Genomic DNA, 11,720 nt, shown 5'->3' on the forward strand with positions numbered 1-11,720 from the left:
CTCCTTCTCTTTTCCAGACAGTATCGATCAGCCTCGGGTTTCACGTCAGTATTGATAACTTTACAATATTCAGACAGAGGGAAACATTTGGCTCTTTTAATTTAATTTACAAACAAGAGGGCGATTGGCCAGAAACATCCTCCACTTTTGTCTTAATTCCACTAAAAGATGATGCCAAACACTCCGAAGGGCTCAGGTGTTAAGTCTGTTTGTGACTTTTCTTAAAAAAGAAACCAGAAAGTGGGACCGGCTGTTGAACGAGGGGGAATCCAGCCCACATATTTATTGCAGCCGCTGAAAAAAACCTCCTCAATATCCCCCAAGATGGCCGCCGATGTAGGATCGATGTTTCAATATTGGAAGAAATTTGATCTACGGCGGCTCCAGGTTAGTGCTATCCTCACCTTTTCTCCGCGGATTTCCGCAGCGGTCCGTCTCCTCCGTGCTCCCCGGCGACAGCGGACTCGACTCGGGGGGTAAGCGCGAGCGGGAAGCGGGCTCCGTGGGCATTGATAGTTATTAGGAATTGATCCGTGTTCCGCCTTTGTTCGGTTCAATCATCGATCAGTGGCGGGGAGCAGCACCGCCTCGCGCTCAGCGTTAGCCACACGGATCCGGGGCTCAGCACCGCGGACAGCACCGAGCTACCAGCCGCTAGCTGCCGGCTGCTCCACGCGCTCCTCCCGGACAGCTCCGCGGCTCTCAGCGGAGGGGAAACTTTGCACGCGCTGCTTTTGGACGCAGGCTGTAACTTTTTACACCGACTGTCTCCGCGCGCGCAGCCCGGCTCGTGTCGACGGGGCTGCCGCATCTCTCAGCGCGGCTAGCGGGCACTTTTCTGTCGGCTAACACCGGATGTGGGAAGTTTCTCTTCGTGGTTAGGAAAGTTGTAAACGAGTCGCTTTTTGTTTTTAATGCTGGACTGGAGCAAAACGTTAAACGGAGATTGTGGCAGGTGAGCAGTTTGTGTTGTGTCCGTAAATCTAGCGGTCCTCTCCTCCTGCTGGAGCCGCGTTTCAAGGCTCTCTGCCCGGCCGGTGTGGAGGCTGGAGCGGGGCAGCGGCGTCTGTTGTAGCGGGAGGACCCTCACCATCTGGCCGGTCCGAGGCGACCGAGGAGCGGGGATGAAGGAGACCGAGGCTCCGGAGCTGCTGGGAGCTGCTGGGAGCTGCTGGGAGCTGCTGGGCCGAGCGAGGGGAGCTGTTGTTGTTGTTGTTGTGGCTTCATGGAGCGCCCCTCTCTGCTGTCATGTTTATATTGTAGCATCAACCAAAAAAGTTTATATTTATTAACAGTAAACCTCAGTAAGAGGGTTGAAGCTGGCAGGAAGACACAGGATGTTCTGGAATAAAAGGCACCACTTTACATCAAGTACCTTTATAAATGACTTATTAATGGCTATGAGTTTATAAACAACTCATTTTATTTTATATATTTTTAACATTCAGTTGAAGCAGACTCACTATTTATTTGGCTAGATCTGATGTCCTTTTATTCATTCAACTATATATATATATATATATATATATATATATATATATATATATATGTGTGTGTGTGTGTGTGTACTGTATGTTTTTCATCTTTACCTGCTTCATTCAGGGTGGAGCAGGTCAGGTGAAGCAGAGTTCACCCTGGACAGGTCATGAAGACAAACCACGCACACACAGTGACAGTTTAGAGCAAACATCAGCCTAACATGCATGTTCTTGTTGTGTGCGAGGAAACCGGAGCACCTGGAGAACATGCAGACTCCACAAAAAGAAGGCTGCAGCTGGTTTTGAACTTCTGACCGACCGTCTCATATATAAGAACCACTTCTCCACCGTGCACAGTTTCTCTTTTAACTAAACTTTTTTTTGCCCAAACTAGCTTTGTAACTACAAAACACTCAGCTTTCACATTTATGAATAGGTAGAAGGTGGACGTATTTCAGATTAGCTCAAGTAATCTTTCACGTTGTGCGTAAGAGTTTGCAAACAAGTGATATGACTAAAGCAACAAAGAGACTGCAGACAAAGTCTACATTTTTGTTTGCCTAGCCTTTAAACCACCTCGTATTGCAGATAAAAGCAGTCTGGACAAGTTTTGGTTTACTCCAGTGTCGGCAGCACGCGGTGAAACAGGTCGTCTGTGAAAAGTTTCCTCCAGGCTTCTGTTTGAACGCGACACCTTCTGCCACATGTGTCAAAAATCATTGAAACGACTCGTTTGTCATTCAGTGATGGTTTGAGCCGGTCGTCGCCGCAGCTGCTTCGCCTTCCAGCCGTGCGAGCTGTTTCTTTCACTCTGGAGCCTTTACGTTCTCATTACAAGTTATTATATCAGCAGCCTGAGTGTGCAGTTTTTTAGTGTTTGTGCAGGAGATTTGTGCCCCCCCCCCCCCAACCTGCACAGGATGAATAATTCACCTGCAGGCTGATGAAAGGAGGGCAGGGAAAGTGTGAAGCACTGAGGTGGAGTGACCTTGGTTCCTGCAGGCTGCGGGTCGCCCGGCCGTTGCTGTGGTAATCATTCACACCAGCCAGATGGCATTTCTGTGGGTGAGCGTGAAAAGGACGGGTCAGGGTCTGTCCTGCCAGGCCTGGAGACAACTCGCGCGCCAACGATGCACCTGAGGAGAGGATGTTAGAGGTGCATGAAGAGTTTGGGCAGCCAGGCTATTAAAAGACAGGGTCAAATCAAGAAGAAATGTGGTTTGGTCACTTCGATTTTAGAGTTTTACCTTGTCAAACATAAAATTGCATCCTTAAATCATGGACTCAACGCCTTTTACCACAATTTACGTTGATCCAGCCTTTTTTTTTTCGCAATGTCAAAATCAAATGGCGAAATAACGCCCCCCCCCCCCCCCTTGTTTGTTGCCATCTTCTCTGCCCAGTTTGCAGCCTCTCTTTCATGGATGTCTGAGGCGTGTGAGGTTTTAGATCAGGAACAAAAGCTGGTGATTGTACTACATTTAGCATGACTCAGTTGCTCCGGTGTCAGCTCTAATCCACACACACAGACAACAGTATTGCCAAACAGTGAAATTGCTTTTCAGCCTGTGAGCCTGGCTGCCTCTGCTGCCAGCTCTGTGTGCCGTTTGCCAGTAGCTCCTCCGCACACACACACACGGACACACACCGAGCCTGCAATCTTAAATTGGCTGTGAAAATCGCTCTCTGTCTCCCTTTCATTCATGCCTTTATATATTTGTTTGCTGATATTGTTAATGTCACATGCATCAGTGTAATCTCATTTTGCCGGAGAGGAAGGGCCTTCAGAGCGCCTCAGATCTTGTTTTATTTATTATAATGACTGGATCGTTTCATTTATAAAGCTGGGAAAAGATTATGCAAGGATTCAAAGCCGACCTCCACTGTGACGGGGGAGGGGAGTGCTATACGAGCTCATTATGTCTTTTTTAAAAAAAAACTTGTCTTGTGTGGCTCTTTCAGATCTCCGGTAGATCAGGTGTTCGAAGCGCCGCCACTCACGCCGACCCTCTGTCTAAACATCTTGGGGAATCAAGGTGTAGGGCCGTGTCTGTCATCGCTTCCACATCTTCTCTTCTTTTGACTGTGACAACAAAGCGAACAAGGGAAGAGGAAAGCCTTTACAGGACTATCTGGGGCAAATGGAGATGTGAAATCCAGGCGCTGTAAGACGAGTGCACGAAGCAGGGAACATTAGAGAGCGAGAGGAGTGGAACAGACTTTAGCATTAAGCTGTTTAACCTCTCGCTGTAGCATTAGTGCTAGAGACTTCAAAGCAGCTGCTTTGGCGTTGGAAGCAGAATGACAAATGGGTTTAGAGACAGCCTCGGTGAGCGTTCTCACAGGAAGACTGGGCCTGTCATTAATGTCAGCTTAATCAGTTTGACCTTCCTTCAACTAGATTTCCATACCTAGCCAATCATTTAGCTGTACTTGTTCCTGTTTGTGAGCTGTTAAAAACTGCTTCATGCAAAGCACCGTACTCAAAAATGTATCATACCTTGGGCGGCACGGTGGCGCAGTTCGTAGAGCCGCTGCCTCTCAGCGAGCAGGTTGCCGGTTCAAATCCTGGCCGGGGGACCTTTCTGGGTGGAGTTTGCATGTTCTCTCTGTGCATGCGTGGTTTTCCTCCCTCATGCCAAAAACATGCATGTTAGGCTGATTGGTAACTCTAAATTGTCTCTAGGTGTGTGAGAGAGAGAGTGAATGGTTGTTTGTGTCTGTGTGTCCCTGTGATGGACTGGAGACCTGTCCATGGTGTCCCTCGCCTCTCACACAGTGACTGCTGGATATGGACACCAGTGACCCCTGTGACCTGAAAGGAAGAAGCGGATAAAGATCTTTTCATTTTATCTTATACATCCACCATCGTGGTACAGTTCTAAGTAGCAGTGATTGAAGGAACTCGCATCGCGTGCTGCACAAACTGAGGCTCGTTTGCTGTGAAGTGATGGAGTCGTAGGCACTTTGGTCAAACCCTAAAAAGTAATGTGCACAATCTCATGCAATATTGCAACACAGTAGTCCCTCGTTCATCACGGGGGTTTCGTACCCTGCCCCCCTCGATAAATGAAAAACCGAGAAGTAGGGATACAGTAGTTCAAGTTCTGTAAACTTTATAAACTTTATTGTCATTACCGTCTCATGTGGTACAAGAGATTAAATGAAATTATGTACACAAGTAATAGTAGTAAATAGTGGTTAATTTTAGTATTTAATGTAGTAGTAGTTAGTAGTAGTTTATTTTAGTATTTATATACAGGTATATAATGGTGTTTTAAACACTGCCCACATTCTTGCAATGTTCCTAACAATTTTCTAAACTCTTAAACCTTTAAAAAATATTAATCTGAAATGGGTACTCACCAGAGAAGGTGAAGATGAAGAATTAGCTGTTCATTGATGACGATGAAGGTGATGAAGATGAGATGAAACCAGGCGCTTTGGCTTTGTCCTTCATAATAATTCAAGATGGCATCCTTTTCCAGAACAGGCCCGTTTCGTCCACGTTAAAGTCTTCTTCAGACGTGTAGACCCCTCGGTGATCAGATCTTTGAACGTCGTGTTAACAAACTCCTCCACTCCTTCTGTCAGCGGACGCAGCCTCTCCGTGCAGAGAAACACTTTTAATCCAAATCGTTTTGAAATTTGTCAAACCACCCCTTGCTGGCACTAAATGCAGTGGTTTGGTGGTTGAAGCAGGTGGTCGAAGGTCCAACTTCGGGTTCGTCCACCCCCCTCATTTGCCTCATCATGTCTACTGCAGCTCCAAGACGATCATAAAGGTGTTTCACCTTTGTCCAGATGGTGTAAATGGACTGTACTTATAGCACCTTTCTATCTTATTTCAAGACACTCAAAGCGCTTTACTCTTCAATCTGTGTCCTCATTTACCCATTCATACAGCTCTATACTAGATCTCTACAAAGATAATTGAACAAATCATTCTAAAGAGACTAATCAGTGTTTTAGATCACATTCATACACTGATGGGACACACATCTGAGGCTATGAGGGGTTCAGTGTCTTGCCCAGGGACACTTCAGCATGTGACTGCTGGTGGATTCGAACCCCCAACTCTCGCATTGGAGGACGACTGCTCTAACCACTCAGCCACAGCTGCCCCAACAATGGTGTCGGTATCAAAGTGATGGGATTTTTTCTTCAAAACCTCCGTCTTGTCGAAGCGCCAAAATTCATGGTCGCAACCTGTGCCTTCGTGTAAAAAGTTGTTTTTCTCTGCAAAAAGAAGCTGAGAACTTGTTTACTGATTTTTATTAAAAGCTTTGTGTGAAAAATGTTACACTAAAGAGCTCAAACCATACTGAACGTCCGCCATTTTGAGAACCCAAAAACAGGAAGGAGAGACAGCCCATGTCAGGTCAAGGGGCCTCCCTCCCATTTTTCTTAAAGAGACATACTGCTCGCTCCCTCACTATCCATCCTGCGGTTCAAACAGTCTTATACTGCCATCTAGTGGTCAAAAAAGTTACTACACACAAAATTAACCAACATTTCTTCTTTAATTTGACAATAATGACTAATTATTGTCAAATTTCAAACAATATTATCATTTATCACAATAATTTTTGAGACAAATTTGCTATCGTGACAGGCCTACACCCTGCTATGTATGTTAGCAACCGTCTGCTACTGTAACAGGCAGTCAGCGGCCTGGTTTATCAGAGCTGACAGTGACTGTTACTAAGCATTTCTGTTAAAAAGCATTTTTGGTATTTCGGTTCGCCGCCAGAAACTTTTGAACGCACAGAACTTTTAGAAAACATAACTTGATTAATGTCCAGTTGAAAAAGAGCGCAGGTAAACAGACGTCTTGTACTGTAACAGCCAATCAGCGCCCGGGTCACGTAGCACAACGCTCTGTTTCTTAAAGAGACATGTCCTCACATGATTTACACGTTCTTTTGAATCTTACGTTTGTAAAGATGAATTTTCTTTAAAAAACTTTTCCATGTGACATGAATTAATATTTACATTTGAAAGGCCGGTTCAGCAGTCATGACTTCACTTTGCAAAAACACTGTTTGTGAGAAAACAGTGCCCAACAGTACAGCACAGCAATGATTTGAGGGAAATGTAGTCCATCTGAGTGGTGATTACAGTACAGTGGAGGCTGAATGACAGAAAACTACAAAATGGCAGCGCCTGTCCACATGAGTACACAGATATTATTGTACAGTCCACAATCGTGTGTAAAAAATTGTGCAGTATTTTGGACGGACTGTACGTCCTCAACCGCGATAGAGTGAATCTGCTAAAGTCGAACTGCGAAGCAGCGAGGGACTACTGTATCTCACATGATCTTTTAGCTCTTGGAGTGCGTGCTGCAAATGACTCTCAGCTACTACCACACCAAACTTTAACCAGAGACCTGTACAATTCACCTGTTGCCTTTTTTCATTCAGCTAAGGTTGATTAGCTTTGGCAGATTGACTCCCAGCACTGAACTACGATTTATTGTGGTAGTAGAGTCAGAGTCAGAGTTTCTTTATTGTCATTCGCACCTCATGTGGTACATGTGGTGGAGCAAAATTATGTACACAGGGTCCCAGTTACAGCCGACAATAAAATGTAAAAGAAAAACAGTAACATCTAAGATGTGAACTAAGAAGAACATCAACTAAAAATACACTCAGCACTAATAGCATAGAAACATTATGTCGAACAGCAGCACGAACATGAGTCTGTGTGAGCAGATGAGCGCGCATGAACACATCAACGTGAAACAGATCAGCAGCATGAAACAGATCAGCAGCATGAAACAGATCAGCAGCAACATGAAACAGATCAGCAGCAGCATGAAACAGATCAGCAGCAACATGATGTGATTTTTCACAGTGATTATTCTGGTTAGAGATTCATGAGTCTAACAGCCTCAGGGTAGAAGCTGTTCCTCAGTCTAGTGGTTCTACACTTAATGCTCCTCAACCTCCTTCCTGAGGGGAGCGGGGCAAAAAGTGTGTGTGCTGGGTGAGTGGGGTCCTTCATGATGCAGGTGGCCCTCTTCCTGCATCTGGAGGTGTAGTAGCTGGGAGTCTTTACACACTCCAGTTTGCTTGAGGTTTTTGTTTAAAACTTTTTCGTGCAAAGCAATAGACGATCATTCGATTACGACTAGTTTCAATACATAGAAAAGTTTTGGCACGTTAAAGCCTGGTGTGTTTCTTTATGCTCCTACCACTGAGTTTAAATGCACAGAGAAGATTAGGCCAGTTAAGTTTGTTGAGTTGGAACGTAAAAAGCATGTCTTCTATGCCATGATGAGTTCAGTAAAGTATTGGTACTACTCACAGTGAAAACGGAAGAATAGAGCTATAGACAAGGGTCTTGAAAGTGGTTCTTGCAGCCAAACTACAGCTACTGACTGTTTCTGATGAGAAATGTTTGTTAGTTGGAATAATCTATAGCTTTTATTGTTATTTTATTGTTTCTTTTCCCCTTCCGGAGTCCCCCCCCCCCCACTCACACACACACACACACACACCACATATGTGTAAGATGGCTTCTTTTAGGAGTTTCAAAGAGGCACTCTGTGTCAGAAGTGCTGTTTCAGGCTGTGATGTACAAGTTGTTTTCAACAGATCCAGTTGTTTAGTTGGAACTTCAGGATGTAATTCATCCAACTAAACCCTACAAATGGTAAGTGAGATTAAAAATATTTAAAAGCTATATTCTTATTATTTTGTAGTATTGTATTGGAGAGAGAGGAAAAAAGCAGTGCTGTGGGTGTTTTAGCAGGAATGCCCCCCCCCGCCTCGATAGTTGACAGTGCTTCATAGCGAGAGAAGCCAGAATTTTTCATTGTGGCGTGCTTTCCATTCTGCAGCCCCAAGGCCGGAGCAGTTGCTTTGCAGGAGTAAATAACCAGCTTTAACAAAACTTCAGGGACACATTAGTGTGCTGGAGGATGGCTTCAAGGCGGTGGGGCAGTTTCTTCCTCCCTCACTGAGAGGCAGGTGGAAGTATGAGGAGAAGCAAGGTAATGGTATGAAGCTGTGTCCTGTCCCTGCCCAGTAAGTCCACACTGAGCTGCCTTTCTCCGCTGCAGCCTTCACTTTATTTGTTTTGACTGCCTGACGCCACAGCAGACGTATCGAACGCACCAGCCTTTTCTTGTTCATTTCTCTGGGCTTACCGTGAATCCTGCAGCCCCCCCCACCCCGACATGCTTCAGCTGGGTTTGGTGAGGTTCACCACCTTTATTTTGCTACGTGTTTTTGTCCTTCGCACAAAAACAAAACAAACAAAAAAATCGGCGCATGCGCCCCCCCTTAATGTGCAAGTGCCAGGCTTTTCTTGGACGGCGTGTTGTGATGCTGGTTATCATGTGGGGGTTCCAGGGTGTGCAGTGTGCTCCTGGGCTTGAAACACTCATGAGATCAATGCCTCACTAACTTTCTCCTGGTCGTCTTTGGGGATCTGTGCTGCTTTCATTTTGTGCCACTGCTCCGAGTGTGTTTAGACAAGAAGAATATAGCAATCTTGTGCATGTTGCTGATTTGTAAAGCCCATTTGTCCTCATTTAGGTTGCAGGAGAGACGACCCAGGAAACGGGGCCTCTTGGTGGTCTTTTGAGTATTAAACCAGCACTTGCTATTACTAAGCAGATATACTCTTATTTATCAAAATAATACGAAAGGTGTGTTACAGCTAAAGTAGATGGATCAGGCTTGTTTTAGATGCTGCTGTCTTTGTGTAGCCGTTACACACACACACATGCACACACACACGTGCACACACACGGTTAATTACTCTTATTCATCTCCAACAATGGGAGGGGAAGGAACCTTGCATCTTCACAAGGATGGTGCAAACTGGGACCCTAAAGCAAGGCAGTGGGTACAAGAGGTACAGTTTATCATTTTTAATGGAGAGGTAAAGGAAGTGGAGACACAAAGCTGGGCTGTGTGATTTATACACCACCTCAGCTGTGGGGGGTGGGGTGGGGGGGGCAACAAGAGAGAGAGAGAGAGAAAGGCATGTCTATTTCTCTGTCCTCACCTCCGATTGGCAGTCCTTTCTGCTTGAATCACAACCTCCCCATTGGTGCTCTCCACTTGTCTTCAACGCCATCAAAAACACAATTTGCCGCTGCCTCTCCAGGGAAATAAAGCAGGAGAATTTACCTGACCGTAAGATTTTTGGACGAAAACACCGCCCCGTGTATTTGGTTCACAAAATTATTGTGAGCAGTTGTTTTCAACACAGGTCCTGATGCACTGGAGCTACGGTAGCCCTCACCTCAGTTGCTGCTCTCCATTGTCTCTCGTGTCGTGCTTTTTTTTGTTTTGTTTTGTTGTGCACGGTGATGTCATGCCTTCAGTGTCACCTGTTCATTTACTTTTGTACAGGAGTGTATCGGGGTATTGATTAGGGTTTGCAACTGTGTTAACACAGCTCTGCTGCTGTGGAATATAGGCCTTGAGGCTATTCTGTCTTTGCGCTCAGTCTCACGAGTGCTTTCTGGACCTTGTACTCTTAATTAAATATGCAACTTTTGATTGGGTCACCACTTTTGAATGTAAATGTGGTCACACACACACATTTCAATTGGGGGAATACTAATGACACACAAAGAGCTGATTTTAGTCTTTTCAATTTCCCTGGTTAGACTCCTGCCGCCCCCCCCCAAAGTTTCCCCCTTTTTTCAGATACATTTCATATTTTCCTCCCCTCCCCACCACATCTCTCCCTTTTTTTCACTCTCACTTCTCAGCAGTTTTCCCCAGACAGGTTCCACAGTGTTTTAGAGGGGATGGATTTAATTGCTCTGTGGGGATTGGTTGGCTGTGCCGGGCTCGGCTGTTTAATTAGTGTACCCTGCCGGGATTGGTTTAATGCTTCATGATCTTGAAATTGTCTGATTGTTCAGCCCTCTGGGGAGCCTCTCTGCCTACGTAGGACAGCAGGTTTAGCTAAACATTGCTCCAGGCTTTTGCTGTATGCAGCAGGAAGATGTGCCTAAAGAAGGGGAACGCTGGGGTCAAGTGCCGTGACAAACAGGGAGCATGCATGTTAGATGGACATGTGTGTATTTTTTTCATGTAAATCTGTTCAGAACTGGGAGGGATGTACAAAGATACTATCTCAGTAGAAGGCTGACTGAAATGATCAAATTGACTAGTAATGTACCGTCAGTGTTTAGACTCCAAAAACATGACTTTTAACGGTGTAGTTATTTGCAGTCTTGTGGTTAAGATGATATTTTGAACATTTATTGTCACCATCTGGCAAAACAATGAATGATAATGTTTTTGCTTGTGTGTTTGTTTTCAAAAATATCTCATGAACCAATGGACACATTTTAATTATAGAGGCCGACCAATATGGACATTTTGTCTATTGTCAGTACCGATATTTGGAGGGGAAGGTTAACGCCGATAACCAATATGTTGGCTGAAATTTTTTAGCTTTGCCCACCGCCAATAATCTAAGCAAACAGCTACCTGTTTTAACACTTGAAGTTTTGAAACAGTCTTCCTAACATGCGTTCACATTTTCTGTCCTCCAATATTCACCATAAAGTTATCAAGTGTGTTACAAAAATACAAGTTAAACAAAGAAACACCTTCCCTGTATGTATGGTGAAGGTCTAATGAGTGTTAACCACAGCAGAGATGATTTTTTTCTTGGCAGAGAAGAAAAGATTTCAGACTAACAATGCATTTCATTGAGGACGACAAAGATAACGTTACTAACACTGATAAATATTTACCACTATGTTAGATTTATTGTTCTGGATACATTTTACAGGCAATAGCCTATGCTAGGTTATTTAAACGTTACCTAACTTGAGAAGCATGTAGCTAATGACAAGCAGGTTGGAGGATTGAAGAGAATTTATTATTGTTGATTTTTTATTTTTTATTTTACACATCAGTTACAAAAAACTTAGCAGGCTCTGTTCAGCAAAATACACTACAAAGTTACAGTGTTGCTCCCTGCTTCAGCTGTGCTGAATGTGAAACTGAAACTTAAAATGAATGGCCATGACTTGAAAGTAGTCGGCATACGCTTACATTGTACAATTACACCTATTACAAGTAAGGACACGGCTTGTGTCCAGTGTTCATATGCATAATAGGGCAATTATCACCAATATCGATATGTCCCCAAATGCCTATATCGACTTAAAATATAGGCCCTATCATTATATTGGTCTGGCTGTTTATATATATATATATATATATATATATATATATATATATATATATATATATA

At 44.3% G+C, this 11,720-nt stretch overlaps 1 protein-coding gene across 1 annotated transcript in view; it reads left to right on the plus strand.

The window, feature by feature from the left end:
- Positions 1 to 278: 278 nt before the first annotated feature.
- cux2b (cut-like homeobox 2b) overlaps positions 279 to 11,720 on the plus strand; it is a 159,353-nt gene continuing 147,911 nt past the window's right edge. Inside the window, exon 1 of the mRNA XM_037681252.1 lies at positions 279 to 387. Coding sequence (XP_037537180.1) covers positions 325 to 387 — 63 coding nt within the window. The 5' untranslated portion in view covers positions 279 to 324. The remainder of the gene's footprint in view (positions 388 to 11,720) is intronic.

This window comes from Nematolebias whitei, chromosome 8 (assembly GCF_014905685.2).
Source record: "Nematolebias whitei isolate Nwh7 chromosome 8, NemWhi1, whole genome shotgun sequence".
In the NCBI taxonomy this organism is placed as follows: domain Eukaryota; kingdom Metazoa; phylum Chordata; class Actinopteri; order Cyprinodontiformes; family Rivulidae; genus Nematolebias; species Nematolebias whitei.